The sequence below is a fragment of the Pleurodeles waltl genome, chromosome 6 (genome assembly GCF_031143425.1).
Source record: "Pleurodeles waltl isolate 20211129_DDA chromosome 6, aPleWal1.hap1.20221129, whole genome shotgun sequence".
NCBI lineage: Eukaryota > Metazoa > Chordata > Amphibia > Caudata > Salamandridae > Pleurodeles > Pleurodeles waltl.
The window spans coordinates 582,599,064-582,621,451 of NC_090445.1; the positions used below are offsets into that span (position 1 = coordinate 582,599,064).

General features: G+C 43.1%; 1 protein-coding gene across 7 annotated transcripts in view; it reads right to left on the bottom strand.

Moving 5' to 3' along the window:
• The window catches only part of SCUBE3 (signal peptide, CUB domain and EGF like domain containing 3), a 993,478-nt gene that overhangs the window by 91,408 nt on the left and 879,682 nt on the right, over positions 1–22,388 (bottom strand). For all 7 annotated transcript variants that reach the window (XM_069238811.1, XM_069238810.1, XM_069238808.1 and 4 more), the window contains 2 exons: positions 8,860–9,027; positions 2,159–2,320 (listed from right to left, as the gene is read on the bottom strand). In XM_069238811.1, coding sequence (XP_069094912.1) covers positions 2,159–2,320; positions 8,860–9,027 — 330 coding nt within the window. The remainder of the gene's footprint in view (positions 1–2,158; positions 2,321–8,859; positions 9,028–22,388) is intronic.

The following is a 22,388-nucleotide window of genomic DNA, read 5'->3' on the forward strand; positions in this document are numbered from 1 at the left end:
CAACAGCATACTATCCACTACCAAGAACAATCAAAACATCCAACAAAATCTCCTAGGAAAAACAAAAACGTCTTATTGAGTCATTATACATCCGCCAATACGAAAGCGGTCAAGTCTGCAGCAAGATTTGAAATTTTTTCTCCCTTGTCAACTTTTCGCTCTCTCCACAATCATGGCATGTGTAAAACTTCCTGCACTGACACTTTCTTTGAGTGACCATTTGAAACCAGTTTCAAGTTAATGCTGCTGATGAGTATTTAAACTCATACTCTAAAAGGATTCCTTCCCCATCCCTGACGCCAGTCCACACAGGTTGTCAAGTACCTCAATCTAAGAACATTTATATGCCTATCTTTTCATGGAGGAAAGAGGAGAGAATCCAAATGATGACATAGAGGGCAGCATTGCTGAAGAGGTAGGAGGCCACATCACAGTCCACCTGCAGGAGCTATGTTGTGGTATGTATTGAAAGCAAGGTGGTACTATTCTCTTGATGTTGTACCACCAAGAAAATGATTTCAACCTAAAAGATGGACAAATAATGACCCAGGAGAAGGACCCAGAACTGTATGATGAAGAGCAGAGGAGCCAAACACAAAATGGAGAAGAGCCAAACATCCAATGGTCATCAGAGGACGTTTGCACTTGGATCTGGGAGAAGTGGGTGACAATGAATTCTGTAGGCCTAATGAAGATTGTGGTGCAAACTGCCTCTGTGCTTCCTGTAACAACATACATCGACACAGCCACCAAGCAGAGCCTGGCTATGAGTGCCTCATACCAGAACCTTGGCCCAAGTCATTGCATAAGACAAATATTACAAACTTACAGGTTAACAGGAGGGCAAGCAGAAGGACAAAAAGGACAAAAAGATGGGAGGTACTGGATATGTACGGAAAAAGAGGTGTTAGAACCAGTCGAAAGTAGTGGAGTACTGTTAAAAAGGAAGGGCATTCAGTGAGGAGAGCACCCTGATGATAAATATACTTTCTTGTTGTGGTACACAACTTCCACAGCTGTTAGTTCTTGACACTACCAATTCCATGGTTAAATTCCACTCCACTAGAGATCTGTAAATTAGTTTATATTTGTTTCTAAGGAAAAAATCCTCATCCTAGGCTTTGCAAGTGCCCCTTCTCAACGCCATTCAACCTAAAGGGATATCGACGTTTCACAAAGTACCTGGAAATTTAAAGAACATAGTGGACTTGTTTCCCAACACCTTTTAATGTATCTTAGAAGATACAAGTACAATCCTAATAGCTTCAATTTCACTGTGTCAAGTAAGTTCCTGCCCACTAAACAGAACTTCTAAATGAGTCCAAACAGGATGGCACTAAATAGACTCTGATGATGTGAGTTATGCAGTGGGGTATTGTAGCCTTATGGTATATGTCATCATGAATCACAGGCTCTGTGTGTTTTTTTTCCAATATTTTGAAACTAGAATGTGTTCACACTCCAAACGTGGTTGAGGTCCACAAGTACTGTGATTCTATCTATTTTCTTTAAGTTTTATTTGTGACCTTTGGCTAAGCTCTTTCACCCTGCTGAGACTTAAAATGTTAAAGCAGAACTGCCAGTTTATATCACCTCAGTTCAATCAGCTTTTTCCTGGTCCATAAATAAAAATATCAATTATAAAGATGAATGTAATCAAACTATGACTCAGGTATATAACTTTGTAGTGGATACAGTATTAATTATAAGATGAAAAATAACTATTACAAAAGACAATAAAGGCAAGCTAAACTACAGTTCCCTGCTGTCGTTAGAAATCCCTTTAGCCTTCATACAATTGAAACTGAAGTCACAGGCAGGAGGCTGAGTAATTCAAAAAGTGTATCAGAGTCGAGGGAGTAGTGCATAGCCTAGTGTATGGTGGAAAAAGATATAAGGAGTGATGATAAAAGGGAAAGTAAAGGCAAAAGTGTGACCATTAAAAAAAAAAAAAACTGTGTCAGATAAGAGGGAGTAAGGGAAGTTGGATTTACATCCAACATCATAAGGAGTGATGATAAAAAGAAAAGTAAAGACAAAGGAGTAAATGCGAGAATGAGGGCAGGGAATGAATTGCGTTCAGAAGTAGGTGATCAGAGGTCAAAATGTGGTCTGTGTGCTGTGTATGTATGTATGTGTTATCCATTTGTAAGCATACTTTTACACTGTGAAACGGATGTGGAGCCGTCAAAGTCAGTGGTGGTGTTTCCAGGACAGGCAATGCAATAGTTCTGGCGGAAATCTGGCTGGTAAGTTCCAACTGCGCATCTGATACATCGATGAACGCTGGTGTTGTAGTAATGACCTGGGGAGCACTGAACTGTATGAAAAAGAAACAAAACATATATCTGTCACTGGAATATCAGCTAACCACAGCCTTACAAAAAGAAGAATGAAGAATCACAAAACACTATATCCCAGAATATTAGCTTACATTATACCGAAAATTATTGAAAAATAGGAAGCTGGCTCTTTATGTAGTGGACCAAAAAGAGGTACACTGTGTAAAGAGTCCAAGGAAACCCCATAGGAATTAGAGAGGCACATATGACACCCCAAATGCTCTTTTTTGGGGTAGTGTGGGCGAGCAGTTAGGCATATCAGAGGGTAGTGTTAAGCCAATATTGCACACTCAAAGGTAGTAAGCGAGACACACACTCAATAAAGATATCTGACACCAATTTTAAAAAGTAACACGTACTTTTATATGAATTTTGATACCAAGATCATCGGAATTGGGTGAGTACTTTTTGAGTTATGAATTTTGAAATTTTCAAAAGTTTACAGTGCAATTTTTGGAGCTGTAAAAACATATACTGCATATGGGAACTTAGGAGCTACTTATAGGACCATCTTCTGGAGTTAAGGTAAGTATGGGGCAAGGTCCAAGGCTGCACCAACAGGTGACTTTGAAGGCACTGTGGCGTCCGGTGCAGAGGTGCTTTTCAGCATCAGGTGCCCTAATGTTATCCTATGGGAAATGAAACTTATACTGCATTTGGGCACTCAACAACAGTCTCCAGGACTGTTCTTCTTGAGTTAAGGTAAATATGAGGCAAGGTCCAAAACAGCACCAGCAGGTCACTTCGGGGGGCACTGAGGCGTCCAACTGCAGAGGTGCTTTTCAGTCTTGGGTGCCCTAATGTTATCCTATGAGAAAGGAACAGACAATGCATACGACTTACAGGACAGTTATTCTGGACTTGAGGTGAGTATAGGGCAAGGTCCAAGGCCACACCAACAGTTCACCTTGGGGGGCTCTGGTGCATCCAGGTAAAGAGGTGTGTTATGGTGTTGGGTGTCCCATTCACTTCAAGGAGATCTGTCCAGTCAGAAAGAGACTGCAAGCAGGGACTGGGCAGCCACAGGGGGCCTTGACCCTTGAGATCCTCGGGTACGTAGGGACACCACTGGCCCACTTCTCCTCAAGCTGTGGGACTCGGGTGCAGTGGTGTTGTTTGGCATGAGGTTCCCATGCAGGGGATACTTGTGGTTGGAGGAGGCCACAGAAAGCAAACTCAAAGTAGGCTTCGTCTCTGGAGGACGTGGGAACCACATTGACACTGATGGCCTACTTCAGCTCGGGCTAGGTGGCTCAGGTGCAGTAGTGATGACGATGTCAGATTTTTGGCAATCCTGGTTCTTGCAGTTCTTTCTTGGGTTGACTGCAAATGCAGGGAAGCAGCTCCTCAGCTGCAAGGGAGTTCTTCTTGGTGATCTGCGAAGCACTGGCAGCTCTCCCAGTTTCTTGGATGCTGCAGGACAGGTAAGTTGCTCCTCAAGGCTCAGGTGCAGCAGGCAGGCTGGCAAGGTTGGTGCCAAGTCAGTTGTGCTCTTCGGTTCTTAGGTCCATAGGCTTCTGTGTCCACTCCTTCTTTTATGTCCAGCTAAGATCTAAAGTCCTGGTACCAGGGGGTCCCCTAAATATTCAATTTAGGGGGTAGTATGGGGAGTGCAGGGTAGTAGCCAACGGGCTACTTACCCTTGGGGTCACTACACCCCCTAGATGACCACTTTCTTTGGGGAGTGGGCATCACCCTGTCCCAGAATTCCTAACTCCTCCACACATGAGATGGTCTAATTCATGAAGCTGTGTTCATTTCTGGCTGGTCACCCTAGGGGTGTGTCAAGCATGGAAATGCAACATGCCTACTGCATAGCTTGTTTTTCCACCTGTCCAACTGCCAGATAGGCCCTGAGGCAGGGAGGTCTGTATCTTCCTGCATCTTTCTCTGAGGAAGGCCAGTTCTGCATACCAAAGGCGGTGGGTGGGCTTCTTTGAAGCTTCCTTCCCTGGAATGCAGATTTGCAGGTCAAACTGTTGGGAGGGGTGTGTAAATACCTCTCCATAGCAGGCTTTGTTCCTGACCTCTAAAGAGCAAAGGCTCTCACCCTTGGGGGTCAGATTTGTGTCTGTTGGTGGCAGACTGCCTAGAACTAGTCAGTGAGCTCACCAGCAGTTGGTAGGTTTTTAGGGGGCTCTTCTAAGGCACCCTCTGGGTGCATGTATTAATAATGCCATCACTGGAATCAGTGAGGGTTTATTCAAATGAAATGTTTGATACCAAACTTCTCTATTTTCAGTGGAGTCATCATGTAGCTGGGAAACTTGTATTGACCAGTTATGTTATGTTATGAAAATGTATAGAGCCCATAGCTACCTGAAGGCCTCTTAGAGCTATACAGAAAAACCTTTGAATATACGGCTTTGGGACACAAACTAAAATAACCACGTTTTTTATAGCTGCCGGAACAACAGTTCATGGCTGGTCTGACGTAGAATCAGTGGTAATGAATTCCACAGTCTAGCTCCAAGATACGATATTGATCTTCCTCCCCATTTGGCCTTTTTTATTGGGAGAATGACAGCTAGGGCCGTGGAGGATGATCTAAGATGTCTGGTAGGTTTGTAAAAAGAAGCCAGGGTTCGCAATATTGGTGGGCCTTTGTCATATAGCGCTCTATGAATGTAACATAAAGATTTAAATTTTATCCGTTGCTCCAAAGGAAGCCAGTGCAACGTTGATAAGTTGATCTGGCCGATTCATGCCTGGGTAGATTGAAGAGAAGGTGGGCAGCAGTGTTCTGCACCACCTGCAATTTCTTCATAACATATTTTGGTGCACCAAGAAACAGGGCGTTCCCATAATCCAGCCGAGAGATTATTAAGGCCTATATGATGAGTCTCTTTGCAATGAACAGAAGTATTTTGAAAATCTTTCTAAGAAGTCTGAGTATGACAAAACACGAGGAGGATATTTTTTCGCTTGATGATCCATGGTCAACCATGGATAAAACCATACTCCCAGACTCTTAATGCTTTCTTTGGGCAATGGAGGATCTTCTAATGGCTGTAATACTGGGGAGATTATGTTTGGTTTTGCCTGGTGACCCAGAAACATAACCTCTGTCTTGTTTCCGTTCAACTCAAGTCTACAGCTGGACATCCATTTGGAGATTGCCTGTAGACAAGGAATGAGCCGAGAATTGGTTGAGTTCTGATCAGTAAAAAAGGATACCACAAGCTGGGTGTCATCTGCATATGACACTACAGAGAAACCATACGGCTCCACTACTTTTGCCAGAGGGGCCACAAAGATATTAAATAACGTAGGTCTCAAAGAAGAGCCCTGCGACACCCCCACTTACTCTTAAAACAGCTCAAATAAAAGTAACGGTCCAAAACTTGAAATAATCTTGCTTCCAAGAATGAGGCAAACCAACTTAGGGCATTGCCTGAGACTCCACTTTCCCTCATTCTCTGGAGTAAAATATTGTGCTCCACCGTCTCAAAGACAGCACTAAGATCGAGAAGCAAGATTGCAGAGACCAAGCCCTGATCTATGTCAGTCAATATTTGTGTATGAAAAAGTCCTCCTCCTCCATGCTAACTAGTTACGCGACCCCCAGCGTTTCTTTCCTTATGAGAAGATTTATTCTTTTTATTCTGTATCTTTTTCAGACACAAATTTCTTACGTTGTACTGTAACGTATCTCTGACTTCATGTACTGATCCTTGCTAGTTCTGCTCAATTAATTATGCATGATCTGACATTGGTCGAGACTATTTGACGGCTTAAACTCTGTCTTTCTGTTTTTATTGTTGTATACCTCTAAAAGTAACCATGTGTTTGTTAAATGTATGCAAGATAGCTTTCTCTATGTTAGAGTGTCTTCTTTTTTGTTACTTTATTTATGTTGTTTCTTTACAAGTTGTTGTGGTTATATGTCACTCTGCAGCCCTGAAGAAGCCCTTTCGTATTGGGTGAAACGCGTTGGCTGTTTCTTTGCTGTATCAAGCTCCCTACACAAATAAAAAATCTTCAGGAAGAAATCTACAGAAGCCTCGCTCTGTTATTTACTGAATACTATTGGACTTTTCACTTCTACTTTTCTCTAATTGGATAATTTGGAGTGGTGCACCCCCATACGTTCTGTATGTCTAAGAATCAACAAAGACATAGTAGGGACATGTCTGGTCTTGCAGATAAGTCCACACATGTAACGTAATGCACCTCGCCTTCGGGCTGTGAGGCCTGTTGTAGCGGTGACTTACACATATTACATGCATTGTTTAGGGGACATGGAACAAGGGCTGTGTGCCATGGCGTGTTTTCCCTTTCAGGTAGCACCTTGTCACGCAGCCTGCAGTGGCAGTCTGTGTGAGGTTGGTGCTGGGTCCCTTAAAGTGGCCCAAGTTGTGCTGCCTCTGTTAGGGGCCATCTTCAGTACCCATGCCCTAGTTACCAGGGGCAGCATTTACTAGGGACTTACAGAGGTGCTAAGGGGCCTGGCCACTTGGAGATCAAGTGACCAGGGATCTTGGTTTGGGGAAGGTACAATGGCATTGGGGACTTGCTCAGCAGGAACCCAGTACACGTCAGTCAAAGTTGCATCAAAGCTGGGCACAAAGTGATTGGGGATACTCCAACCAGAGCTCAGCTTCCTACAAGGTGGCATTAAAGATGAGAATAAAAGGAAACATTCATAAGAGACAGTTGTGGGATTAGAATTTGAATATCAGCAGACTCAGTAATACAGTAATTTTACATGTTTGAGACTAGAATATTAGTTAATATTGGTTAAATCCCGCCGCACTGTAATGTAATGAAAGGAAATGTCATAGGCCAGGATGTAAACAGACACCAATCTTTTGGTCATTATGAATCTAGAGGTATCAAATACAATACTATCATTCAGTCACAAGTTAGAGCAGACATAAGAGAGAGACCTCACTACTGGCAGACCCTATTTACAGGCATATTAGGAGGCACCAGGTACCAAAATCCAGGGCACTAACAGATACTAGCCTCACAGTTAGAGACAATCTACTCCGAAGTACCTACAAAACTGTTATCTCTTTTAGACTTCAATTTGTGAAAACAGACAACTTCAGATGACAGAACTACAAACTCCATTGCAGAGTACCTCAAGGGTCAGTCCTTTTCCCCTTTCTCCTAATTATATGAATGGAATGCTTAGGTCCAGGGCTGAATAAGGAATAAGGAAAAAAGACAAAATAATTTATCAAAATCCCTGTGCTTCACCTTGGACCACCACATATATCTAAGCTGCTAAGACTGCCCAATTCCAGCTACATCCTCTATTAAAAGTAAAACCATCCATACCACCCAGATCATTCAGATCCACTGTCCAAGCATTGGTCTTAATGAAGTGGGTACTCCCTTACTCTTAGGTTTGAACAAACATAATCTTGCACCCCTACTGTCCTTCAGAAAATAAAACTGAAAACCAATCTATTTGAAACTCATCACTAGAGTTCTGTGATGGCTTTATATTCTGGCATCAGAAATATGGAACAAACCCTTGCTGTCTTTAACTGAACAAATCAATTTCCCCCTCAGAAGGAGTCACTACATGTATACAACCTAGCCATAGAACTCATTAACCACATGCTGATCTCATGTCTCTCAATATCCCTTCTTGTTAATGATCCTCTTTCTACACTATCACTTCCCCTTTTTATGACTATCTTCTAGTGAGGTTAGTTTATCTCCCACATACCTCCTTGTATTCCCTGTTAATTGTACGTGCTCCGCCACTCATGTGGCTAGTTCTGCACAATAAAATATGTTAAATAATAAGAAATAAATATGCATCCTCCAGATACACCAAGGATCCCAGAAAGGGATCATGTGCATTGATGGCCCCAGAAGCCAGCAGGCAGGATATGGTGAGACATTATGGGACTCTTCAGAAAACATACATATGTATAGATGAGGTATCCTACAGATCAATTTCAGGTAGATCCATTCAGGAAAGTCATGTCAGGAAAGTGAAAAGGTATACCAGAGACCCAGCAGACAATATTGGAGCTCTGCAAAGAAAATCGGCAGGTACTGCCAGGGATACTGAAAAGCAGGGTACATAGACATACAAGTTGAACACATAGGGAGAGTGTGCACTGACACTCCAACGAAGCCCTTGGAAAGACTATGCAAAGTCACAAAAAGACCCCTAGACAGCTGCACAGGCACACCCACGAACCAGGAAGACAGTGGGCAGACACAATCCAGGTGCATGCAGACAGAGCAAAGAGGAAAGTATGTGCAAATATACAATATGCAAAAGCAACACTTAAAAAGGAACTAATAAAAAGATGGGGTTAATATCACCTTAGACAAAGTGTGTCTAAGAAGAAAAAGCCACATCAAAGTACCCTCATGGCAAAGTGTCCATGCACACAACCTTCAAACCTGCAAGCTATGTGCAGAGATACCACCTTGACAACCTGTGTACACAGACACATTGAGGGCCCTGAGTTGTGCACTGCAGCACCCCGGAATGCCCCAGAAGCTGCAGATGAATACACACTACTCAAGTGAATTTATAGCACACCTTTTGTGTCACAGTCCTGGAAAGAGAAGGCTCCCTCATGTTTAGTGGTCAGTCCTCCTCCGCATGGAAAGCACAGTGCTCTTCCTGCTTCAGGCTGGTACGTGCCACGAGGGCAAGGCAGGCAGGGCTTGAATCCATCCATGGAGAATTGACCAGGCGGACAATGACCTACAAAGCAGAACAAAATACAATTATTGAAGACACTATAAATGCCTCGTAATCCTGTTGATAACTGGTGCACATCATAAGGACCATTTCAGTGCTATACTTTCTCCTGCTTAGTGTATGCTAGTGCTCACTGGATCTCCTGTCTATAAATTCTTGCTCTTTGCCGATCACGCTGCCCTAATAACCAATATACTTCTCACCATATACAGTCATGTCCACTAAAATAAAAGCCCCTCTTAACACAGTTTTTCTTCAAACACTACCTAATCCCACCAGCTGACACACAAAGCAGAACCCCAACATGGAGGCTAAGCCTACAAAACATCATCTGGCCTGCAAAAATCTCTGATGCCCATAGTTTTGCTTGTCCAACATAATGGTGCCCCTGATAACATGCACTTCATAATATCACTATAAAGCCAAATCCTTGTATATTTTTAGGCATGCACCAGCAAGCTTTTTTGCTCTCTTGTCTTTCTAACAACGTTGTCGACCTTTTGTTCTTTAGTAATCAGACTTGTATGGACCACTTATTTTGCCAGCCAATGTACGTTCTCTTTAATTTTTTTCATTTAACATATTTTTCACACCACATATTCCACCTGATAGTGACATTCCTATATTATGTTTTACAGTTAACTCAGATGCTGCAAATTATTGCAACCTGATGAGGACTTGTGGATTGTTCCATTCGACTAGAAACATCAACATTAAGGAAGTGTCTTGCTACTTCATAATATCACTACAAAGCCAATCCTTGTATATTTTTAGGCATGCACCAGAAAACTTTTTTGGCCCCTTGTCTTACTAACAACTTTTTCGACCTTTTGTTCTTTAGCATTCAGACGTGTATGGGCCACTTATTTTGCCAGCCAATGTACGTTCTCTTTAATTTTTTCATTTAACATATTTTTCACACCACATATTCCACCTGATAGTGACATTCCTATATTATGTTTTACAGTTAACTCAGATGCTGCAAATTATTGCAGCCTGATGAGGACTTGTGGATTGTTCCTTCGACTAGAAACATCAACATTAAGCAAGTGTCTCGCTACAGCCCTGTTGACTCATTTACAAAGACCTGTTAGGTTCTTTGTCCAGTGCATCTCTTTGCAACATATGTATACTTTTTGTGTGACAACGTATTATTTCTACGATGTACTATAGTCTATTGTTATTGTTCTCCTCCACTGAGGATTGCATCACCTACAATTTTTTTTATCACATTCTCTATGTATCACCAGCTATAACATATGGTCTGTTTATATCTTCAGCAAATGTGTTTTGGAGCCTTTTCTAATAATGCAAGTAACACATTTTAAGGAGCAACTGTCTTTTACCATTGTTACGTACTGCACATTTCAGAGAATTACTGACCGTATTTGATTTAGCTATTCCAGCACCATGAGCTCCCCCTGTGTTTCTCCACTTGTCCTGAAGCAACGATATGTCTTAGCCAGGGCTTGTGAGCCTACAGGTACCCATGCACTTTACAAATCAGTATAGTATAGTACGGTATAGTATAGTACAGTACAGTATAGTATAGTATAATAATATAGTATAGTATAGTACCTGAAGGTGACATTTGGCATTTTGGATTTTCAGGCGTAGCAAAAAGGTCTATCTGTGGGGACACCCCAACGTACTGTAGGACTTGCAGGTTCAGTTCCCACTCTGACTTGTTGATGCATCCTACTGAATAGGTCTGCAAAGATGTTGCCCACTCCCGGAACATGTTCCGCCATGAGGTGAGTGTTGTGGAGGAGTGCCCAAATCCAAATCCCCTGCACTAACCAAGACGTGGGGGTAGTGTGTGCTGCCCTATTCTGTAGGTAGTCCATGGCCATCTTGTTGTCTGTCTTGATGAGGACTACTTTGTCCCGAATGACTTGTAGAAAGGCTTTCAGAGCTAAGTGAATAGAAAGCAGCTCAAGGTAGCTGATGTGGTGACCCTGTTGTTGAGAGGGCCACATTCCCTGCAGAGAGCACAGTCATGTTCTCGAGATGTGCGCCACACCAGGTGAGAGAGAAATCTGCAGTAATGGTCACCTATGGTATGGGCTCTCCAAAAGCCAAGCCTTGCAACAAGTTATTGCTGTTTTACCACTGCAGTAAGCAGTTAGGCCCTATATCTTCCCAATGACCGTCCACCTGGAACCACTGAACTGTTAGTCACTCTTGCCGGGGACACATATGAAGCCCTGCATGGGGGGGCAAATGTGATGCAGAAGGACACTATCCCTAGAAAGCGCATTAGTCCTTATTGTAAGCTGACGATTAGACTGAAAAAGAGGTAAAAACTGCTAAAAGGCCGCCACTCTCTGCTGGTTGGGGGTAAGCTTTTCCAGAGACACCATCTAACACTGACCGTAGGGAGGGCTGGATCTACAGAAGCTATAGGTGGGACTTAGTGGTGCTCATATTGATCCATGGCAGTAGAGCACAACACTACTGGCTGTGTGTTGGCTAGGAGCTGCAGTCTGCTGATGCTCTTGATAAGCCAGTAGTCAAGGTAGGAAAAAACGTTTATGCCTTCCCTTCACTAATGTGCAGTCACCACTGAAAGGCACTCCCTGAACGATCTGTGAGATGAGGTGACCCCAAAATTAAGTACTTGAATTGGTAGAGTTACCAACAAAGGTAACGTTTATGAGCATGGTGGATAAGTATGTGGAGATCGAGCACTGTCATGCAATTGCCTTGTTGAAGGAAGGGGGGTGACATTTTGCAGAGTTGTCATGTGAAAATTACTGAAAGGATGTAACCGTTAGGAGACCTGAAGTCGAGGATTGGCCTGAGAGAGACATCATTTTTTGAGGATTAGAAATACAGCTCCATTGCTTTTGTAGTGACCCCTTCTTTATGGCGCCCTTTTATAGGAAGGCGTGCACTTTTTTCTGAAGAAGGGAGACATGTTCTTTGCCGAGAGCATTAGTAAGACGTGGGATGTTGAGAGGGGTCGAGACAATAATAGTGTCCACCACTCGAATCCACTGGTTGGATGTGATTTCCCCTCAGCAATAGAGAAAATTCTGTATTCTCCCCCAAACAGGTGATGTGTTATTAGGGGGGGAGGTGGGGCAAGTCACTGTTTACTGTAGCTTCTATGCCAGAGCCATCTTTGTCCCTACCACTGATGTTACCCCTGTAGGAGCTTCGGTTGTACCCCTATGAACTTGCCGGTGCCGCTGCCTTTGGTTTAAGAGTGTGGTTATTCTGGCGGGGTTGTGTTTGCTCCTCCTCTGGGTTGCTACTTACACAAGGAGCCCCTATCAAAAGTGATTTGTAACACCCCTCGTCCCTGTCCTTTGCTGTCTCTTTGTCTTTTTAAATTTTCTCTAGCATCTCATCAACTTGAAGCCTGGAAAGGTGCTCCCCGTCGAATAGGAGACTGAATAGATGTTTCTGGGCTTCAGTTTTAACCTGGAGATACACAGCCAGGCGTGGCACCTGAGGGTAACGCTAGCGTTAATGTCCCTAGTGGCTGTGCCGCTGGCATCTAATGCACAGTAAATGTTGACGTTAGCGATGACTATGCCCTGAGACACTATCTTCTCTTGTTTTCTGTGCTCTCTCGGAGATGCTTAAGGAGCTCTTTGTATCTCTTCCCCTGGGCTCTATCATATTTTGACAGGAGTGCCACAGAATTGGTTAGGCACTAACAGGATGCTGCTCAGACTGCTATTGTCTTGCCTGCCGCATCAATTCTTTTGCTCTCCTTGTCTGGCCTTGTCTCCAGTGGCCTAAGTAGAGGTGCACTTATGGGTGGTGTGGACCACCAGAGATTCAGGAGGAAACTAGCCCTTGATGTACACCATGTCAGTAGTAATCAACCCTAGGACTCACTATTCTGGCATTGACAGGCTTCTTAAAGTTGACAGGAGCAGATTTTAGCATACTCTTCAACATAGGTAAAATAAGGATGGTGCACTATGACTTACACAGCATCTTCACAAGGAAATCATCCTCCTCTTGGGTGGCAGGCATGTCCATCTCATGAAAGGCGGTTGCCCTTTGAATTACCTCATGGTAGACTGTTGTGTTGTCTTGGAGTAAGGTCCTTACTAGATCACTCTTTGGAGACAGCACTTGACCCTTGAGGGGCAAAAGGCCCTTTGACACCTGGGAATTGATGACGTTGTATGGTGTCTTCACATGTTCAAGAGACAAGAGAAACAGTGCTTACTTGAATCCAAAGCAACAGGTCCAAAAAGGAACAGAATGGCACCGACAGAGCGTGTTCACAACACAATAAGCTCGGAGCCGACTCGGTATACGTCTGAACCCGGTGGTGGGTTTAAAATGGAGTTGGTGCCCATATGCAGTGTGCACCAAGAGCTGGAGTCACACCACATCTTGTGACTCAAGAGACTTCTTTGAAGAAAAACAACTTGCAGTGTCCAAGCCCAACACTGGCAGATGGCAGGGTAATTCTAAGTATGTGTATCTACAGCCACACATGCTACAAACATAATATTATTGATATTCCTGTGTCCAAAATGGCCACTATGAACTAGATACTGATTGCAATGATATGAGCGAGTATTTCTCACCAATATTGTACATGACGTCTACCTTGTTAGGAGCTTTTTGTCCATGTGGCAATAGTGCCCATTAGCAAATGTTGCAGTACAGCCTGTTCAACTGTCTGAGCCCCCTGTCTGTTTATGCCTCCTGGAAATGTGGGGGAGGCATATAAATACTGCTGCATCCCATAACAGCCTATGATGGAGGGGTAGGAAACAGTTCCCTGAACAGTTGAACATCAAGCTCAACTGGCAGACCCCCGCCACCTGATCCAGCTGCCTCATTGCTGGGGGCTGTTTGTCCTCAGTGGGCAGGCATTGCTGACTCCAGTGGTTATCTGGAGATTTTTTATGTGTTTTGTTGGGCCTCCAACTGTGTCACGTTGAATGTGCCCAGTGTCCGCAGCTTTTGCATGGTCATGGGTCCTCCTTCTGCTTATGGTAGCCAGACTGCCCAAGGGAGGTGACACGGAGCTCAACTGAGCATGTACTCAAGCCCTGGCATGCCCTAGAGAGCAAGCAGAAGCAGGAAGGTTAGGTTAAGAGATGGTACAAGCAAGGGGCCATCTAAGAGGGACAAATAATAAAAGGTGGCTGGGTAGATCTTGGCAATCACTTTAATGTTTTTTACACATTCAAGAAAAGAATGTAAACCTATGAATAAAGTATACGGTGCTCAAGAAGGGAAGAAGGCCACCCCAACAACCCTAAAGAACAAGTCTAAATAATACATTTTGCCTTTGAGCGCTCAGGAAGCAGTTGAACAAACAGCACCATAAGTCTCTCCTAACAGACCCTCTTAGGTCCTCCACGCAACATGTGTCGCCATTGTGGCTTTATGCTAGTGACATCTTCAGGGCGGAATTCTAAATTATAGAATCTTTAGTATATGTTCCAATTATTAGTCTATTAAAACTCTAATCAACTGAATTCTAAATTGGATACCCATCACTATTGGGGTGTGCAATATAATGCTACAGAGGAGATAGAGTGCCCCAAAATCTACTCAGGAGAGTACTCCATTGGTATCAAGTGCTCGTAAAAAGGTTTCTATTAGAATGAGCTTTGCAAGCACCTATAGGAGACTTACAGTGCTGTTTGTTCTACTGCATCCTGAGTGCCCAAAGGCGAAATGTATTATTTGGCCAACCTAAGAGGATGGGGCAGCGGAAGTGATGAGCACACATCACAGGGGACCCCTTCCAGCATGGTCCACTGCAAGGATTTAGGTTTCTTGAAGGAAATGACAACCGGTCCAGCCTGTCCAAAGTTCCAGACTACCCCCTCCCTTCTCTTCTACAATGAAGGTTGGGTTACAGCAATGACCTCCTTCTTACTTTGCGGACATGTTGAGACTTTCCCTGTCCTGACATAAGCTGGACTATCACAGTCTGCTTTATCTTCCTCTCCTCTCTGGATCTTATCACACCGACCATGTTGACAATGAAAATGGTCCCTGTTTATTATTTTCTTTTAGTCAGTGCTTGCTTTATGTTTGTCAGTCAACACCTAACATTATGGCTGAAGTCTACCTTTCTGCCAGGATTGGTTTGTGTGGGTGATTATTGTCTTGAACTCATATAACTGTTTAAAATGTTCTTAAGTATCCTAATACACCCTATGGTGCTATAAGCTGGTTTTATGCAGTACTGTTCTATATGAAGATTTCAGATATTCTTTGTGGTTTTGTTTGCACTATATAAAATCACAAATAAATAAATAAGCAAGTAAATAAATAAATAGAGCCAATTTGGATACAGCCAGAACTTAGGAGGATACCGTCCACGTGCAGTTATCTAGGTTTAAGGATAGCAATGGATCTTTTACCATGGTAGAAAGGCTTCCAGTGGGGTCACCGTTTTATATACACTGATGGAACTGCACTCAGTGGTGGAACTGCAGATCCCCTACAATGAACTGGAGGAACTGCGGATGACCTTGCAGTCAGGTATGTGAAGATATGCATCCTGAAGTCCACAAAGAACAAGCCTGCCTAAAAGAAATGTCTTGTGAGTCACTAACTTGTAGAGGCTGTGAACTTGTGGCAGATGCACTTGTAAGAAGTTGCGCAGAACAGCTGTTATGGACCACCAAGAGAATCCAAGAGCCCAGTGATGGTAGTAGATAGCAAGCTGTACCCCCACTAGAACACCAAGAATCTCATAAGAAATACAATTTGAGAATGACTCAGTAATAAGGGAGTTATTAGGATTTTTCACTTCAGTTCAGGTCGGGTTGACAAGCTAAGTCTTCCCTCCTGTCCCTCCTCTTGAACAGAAAGGATGAGACAGCAGAACAGGAGGAGGTGCTGCTTAAATGTTTGCAGCAACAAACATTTTTATCCTGTAAGACTTAAAAGAGTGGAAAGCCTTGCTCAATTGGAAGAATGCAGGGGCTCTGGCTGTTCCGAAGTACTCAAGAGATTTTGGCAGGAAAATGCCTCTCATACTTCAAGAGATGCTCACCTATTGATGGGTCAAAGAAGTTCTTACAGTAGAATGTTGAGTTACCTTGTCCTAGGCCGCCTTCTTTAAGTGTGAACACTTCAGACGCTACTGGAACAACATAGGGAGAAAAGCAGTTAATGCACTGTGCACAAGTTTCAATAACAAACTTTTCTGATCAGCTGCCTCTTTGCCAAATTTTAGTTTGGTTGCCCAACAAGGAGGCAAAACAACTAAATTAACGCCATAAGAGCAACTATAACTGGTAGCCTGTTGCAGGCAAAAATACAGGACTGACAGATGTTTGCGTTGGGGGTCGCATGTTACCCTTGGGAGCTCTGCAATTGTCCAAAAACGTTGTTTTCATTTTTTCGGAGTAGCATCAGTAACTAAGATTTAGTGAGGGTGCCTCACCATTCACTAGAACACACAAGCTTAGTAATTGTTTTCTAGCGGGAACATGTATGTCTCAGTGGACAGCTTACGGAGCACATTGACCACAACAACAACAAGCAGTTTCAATGCAACGGGTCTCACATTTGCTCGAGTTAGAGCTATTAGCGCTGTAAAGAAGAAAAAAACGCAGCGCGATTGCACTATGTAAAATGCAACGCGATCGCGCTGCCGGGAAAATAAACAGATAAAGTAGTCCGGACCCCAGGCTCAAAACATCGAGCCTATGTTTTTAGTAGTTTACCGGTGCTGTGTAGGTGGGCAAAACACCGGAAAAGGAATGACGTATGCATGCCTTTCCCAAATGAAAGCAAGCGGATTTTAAAAGGCAAGCCCACGAACCAATGTAAGTGACTGACGTTACATGGGCGTGGTTTGAAGCCCAAAGAGAGATTACAGAATAGACAGAGCGCTTTACGCTCGCCCATAAAAAGGGCTCCTTGTGAAATATAGGACCTCAGATGTGTTAAGCAGACTGCAACTAGGCCAGGCATTGAGACCACAGACTACCATCTAGCTCTAACAACGACAATGAATGTGACTTTGGAATCAGGAGAAAGATTTTGAAAGTGTTTGATGTCACTTAGAAACCAACTCCTCCTTTTGTTTCATTCACAGGAAGGATCAATGCAAACTGCTTTACAAAGTGCTCTTTCACTGGCTCAAGGCCACTTTATCCAATGAGTGATCACCCACTGATGACTTGTTCTTCTGAATGAAAAGAGATTTTCATTGTTACCGAATGCCGTTGTGTTCGTTTGTAGGAAGCAGCATTAGACCATATGTCAGAAGGCAATAACACTACAGATAAACATCCTGGTGTTCAGAGATTTAAACGACAACCATCCTCTCAATGACAAATCTGTTGAAGAACAAATCAATGCCTCACACTCATCTTTTCTGATTGAGGCTTTGGTGGGCAGTCTGTCTATTAGAGAAGTGGAGATAATGACCTTCGCTGCCAAGCCATGCTACCACCTGCTGTATTTAGAGAACACCACCTTCCCTGTAGAGAAATATGTGCCTTCAGAGCAGTTGCCACAATAGCAGTTTCTCTGAAGGCATTCAAAGTTTGCTAAATGGTGCTATGTTTGATGCAGCTGCTCAGCAAACCTTTTTTTTTTGCAACAACAAACTCTCAAACAAGAGTTTGTTTTTTTCAAACAAAGAAATAACCCAGACACCCAGCATTTGGGGATAATTTCTCTTTTTTTCTCTTTGAGACCACCAAGTTTTCCCTGGGGCCCTTAAAGGGGATAAAAAAGCATCAGTCCGCTTACTCTAAATAGGATGGACTGTCTGGTGTACTTGCACCAGCTGCCCAAAATCCATGTGACTAATGGTTCTGCTTGTGGAGCCAGTGGGGGCAGTGCTCGTAGAATCACAATGTTCCACCTGGGGGTGGGATTGGGGGGAAGGTGGGAGTCAGTTCGCTGGACAGTATAATCCTTTTTATGTCATGTAAGGTTGATTTGTATAGCACAGTAATCACCCCAAAGGGTATCCAGGCACTTGGACAAGGTGTGTCGCTGTGCAGTCTCAAGGTGCTTATATGAAGAGCCAGGTCTTCAATTTCTTGCAGAACTCAAAAAAAGTGAGGAGACTCTGATGTGTTGTCCTTCACATTTGTGGTGGAGTACCTTGCCTGCTAAATCTAAATCAGGTCCATAGTTTAGTTTGACATATTTCCGGAATAACAAGAAAGCCACCACCCTTATGAAAACTAATAAAAGTATCAGCCACAGAATGAAAGGCATTTGAGACAGAATTGATCCAATGGAACCCTAGCACACAGAGACATCCGGCTGAGTTTGAGCCAGAAAAGACACAAGGCCTGATTTAGATGTTGATGGTAACGGTCCCGCGATCAAAACTTTTTATTTCCCGTCCGCCACCTTGGTGGTCTGCCAGCCCAATTTAAATGTTGGCAGGACCAGAGGTGAAAGACCGCCCAAAACCCGGCGACTCTGCCAAGATTTTTGACGGAGGCATCGGGAATAGGGGCTGACAGTGGGACTCAAGCCACTTTTACCACCAAGCAGATTTGAATGTGCCTTACTGCCAACTGTGGAGGTCCGACCTCCATGCCTGAGTTGGTGGATTCAGGGGGAGAGGTGCCTAAAACTCACCTTTTCCCACGTTTCTGCTTTTGTTTTCAACTGAACACGACTGGACAACACCATCCGTCATTGCTGCCACTGGACCATAGAGAAAACACCACCACTCCTGGTTCCTCCTAAGGAACTCAAGGAGGGGAACCTACATTGGCTTTATACACTGTGTGGGCACTGCATATGGGCACGGAACCACTGCAGTCATATACATGCATATGTCTGGGACACATTTGTGTGGGGCATGGTCGAGGACACACTTGTACATGACACATATTGCACACATACAGAACTGTTATTGTGGTGTCAGTATTCATTGCCAAATACATTCTGGCACAACAATGATGGTCCTTTCACACCCGTTGACTATGTCCATGTGTGTACACTGCGATGTTGTGCTATGATTTATGTATGTGAGTCAGTATGTGTTTGTGTGTGTGTGTAATGCCTTCGGCTGTTGAGGGGGAGGCAGCTGGAGTGGGTGATGTAGTTATCTGTGTATGTGGGTTCGATGCTGTGTATGTTTGGTTGTGTGTTGTGTTGCTGTGTGTCACATTCAGGTGAGTGTTGTTGTCATCTGGTTGTCGCTATGATGAGTGTAGTTGCACTTGTATGTGAGTGTATTTGTGTAGATGAGTGTGTAGTTGTGTTGATAGTTGTTGGTGTGTCAAGTGTGGGTACAGTGTTCATAATGGGTGTGTATTGTGTCATGGATGTATGGGAATGTGTGCTTCCAGCATGTCCGTATTGTGTTGTGGTGTACAGGCAATGGATTTTAGTGTCTATGTTTTGTGTTGTATGTAGTGCAGGGGGACATATATAGCTAAGGTGTGTGACTTACCTCTATTCCATGGCCAGAGCCATTTGCCGATGTCCACTGGGTCCAGCAAAGATCTCCATCCGTCAGCAATCCGTCGCTAGTACACTGCCTGCAGTACTATAGCATCTAAATATTGTCGGCACAAACCCGCCAGCCTGACGGCTAGGAAGAGCACTCTGTTGTGTCGGTTATCAGCTCAGTTGCAATACATCTAAATATGGCAGGCGGAGCACCATCGACTTGACAGTCTTTTCTGGTCCGCCGGCACTGCGGATTGGCAGTATCACCACCAAAATCTAAATCAGGCTCACAGTCTTTCAGAGTTATGGGACTAAATGATGTCCAGACTAAACTCCTAATAAATGTGCCTGATTTTGTACAGTGACAAGCTCAGAATTTACGACAAAAGCAACTGCTTGAAGGGGAAAATTAACGGGTCTTAAACATCAACAACATTGAACATTTTTGATAGCAAAATGCTTCCCTGTGTTCAGAAAGGTAACTGGCTCAGCCAATATGAAATCTCCACTGCCAAGTGAGTAGCTCTTGCAAATGGTTAGGGTTTGTGAATCTCTCCCAGCAAAAAAAGGCTACAAATGGTATTGAAAGGACCTGATCAGGTTCCCACAATAAGTGGACTGGAGAGCTTTTAGACATCAACATGGAGGAGCCGCAAGACTTAAGCTCAGGGGTCTTTCCTCTGTGTTACTGTGTCTTGTCTTCTCCATCAGTGTTTTTTTATTTAAATTAAAGGAGCAGTGAAACTTCAAGGAGTAGTGGAACAACCTGGCATGGCTCGTACCCAGGTGTTCTTTTCTATGCTGGTTATTTGACTCAGTGTCATGAACTATTTCCAGGTTTGTCACACACTAGAATGTCTACCTCTGTTTGGAAGCTTCTCTACGCAGATTTGTTTTGTCCTCCTTTGCTTTCATCTAATAATATAACAGCAATAAAAACAAAGCACATCCACATGAGAAAAAGTGGCTAAGAACATACCTAGCTTTCCTACAGAGGATCTAAATGTTCCTGACCCAACAAATCAAAGATGTGCCTAAAATGCTGAATTTGTCCTAGTTTTGCAGAGCAGCATAGTGGTAAAAAAACATTGGGAGGGCAGACAGATATAGATTGAATAAAATGGTCAACAAGGATTTTGTTTTTCCTGTGGCAGTTCATATAGTTTGGACTAATTGACTTGATAGAAATCATTAACTGGAGGAGATTTTTTTTATTATGCAGACTTCTCTGTCCAACATAGAAAATTGAATCATTTTATCCAAATACACAAACATGTTTTGCCATATAGTACTGATCTCCATGGATTTACTGCACACAGAATAAGTACAGTGTATTATATGAAAAAGTTACATACCTGTAAATACAGTTGTTCAGCATTGGTATTTTTTTATTGATTCACATGCTTGAATACTCCCCGACGTCAGGCTGGAAACCCTCAAGAGGCAGCCTTATAAAGCAATGTTCAATAGAGCACTTCAATATCATTGAAAATCGTCATGGATTACATGTAGTCTATTCACCTTATGTTATGCTCCAAACTCTGGCCAATTAGGTGGACAGAAAGTTAGCTCGATTCCCCTAGAGGATCTAACAGCCAAATTTTCAAACCCATTAACATAGAGCAAAAAGGGAAGTCTGATAAAAGGGGAGAAAGGCGTATCATGTCTTCGAAAGATTTAACGTTTTGTTCTCTACCACTGCATCTTTCATTGACCGACACGCTTAAATGTAGACTAACAAAGCAGTACCCGCAATATAACAGCTTAATGGTAGGCAAAAATGAGGCTACCCTTAATTAAACATGTCCTGATGCACCATCTGTCCTACCATTGATTCTGTTCTGGGATGCACCTCATGGCAGTAGTGAATGGTGAAGCAATGTGTTTCCCTCCATGGAATTGCTCTGCAATTGCTTCTTAAAGAAATCATTGGAAGAAGAGACGATGTAGCCATATGCCTCTGGTTGAATGACCTCTTACATTTTCAGTTGTGTCTTTCCTTTTAAACACAGGACTAAGTAATGTATGTGATCATTCAAAGAGATATGCTTTGCTGAGCGTCGCCTTTATTCTTGTGACTAAAGGATACAAAATGCTGGTATGACTGTATGAGTTTCTTTGTCTTGTACAAGTACATCTTTAAGCACATTTGTAACATCGAGGCAGTGTAATGAACTTTCTGCTGGCAAAACAGGAGGACAGTTTGGTAAACAAACTTGTTTCTCTTGACAAATGATGGTGGGACCTGTAGTATGAATGTCAGATTAGTTCTTAGTATAGGCCTGTAAGGAAGGCTCCTTTGTAAAAAAAAGGTTTGTAGGTAGCTGACTCTTATTGATGTGATAGCCAACAGAAAAGCTATCTTTAAAGTACAGGTGATGTTTTGCTGCTTTATGAATCTGTTCAAATAAAGTTTTCATTAAAGATGCTAGCACTGTGTTGAGTTCTCATGAAGGTAGAGATTCAGTCGCCCGAGGAATAGTACAATTATATTGGATAGGTGACATATTGTTGCTTTTTGAATCTGTTCCCATAGAGTTTTCATTAAAGTTGCTAGCGCTGTGTTGAGTTGTCACAAACATGGAGATTTAGTCACCTGAAGAATAGTACAGATGGGCTTGCTCATATGATCCTTGTTGAAAATAATGATGCCTAACCTTTCTTCAGAGATATGTAAAATGGAAAAGGCAGACTCCTTAAGAGGAGTACTTTACCTCCCATTTAGACAATTGAATAAACAATGAATAAACTGATGAGGAACCATCTTTAATGGACTTAGCTGTTTATATTATGAAATGGATTCCTTTCAGCTTGTAGATTTTAATAGTAGAATGTGCTCTGGCTGCCTGAAATATTTGTTTGCAGTCAGTCTGGATTCTTACACTACCAAACTCTGGCCCTCATTCTGATATTGGCGGGCGGCGGTCACCGCCCGCCAATATCTGGCCGCCGAATGACCGCCCCGCGGTCAAAAGACCGCGGCG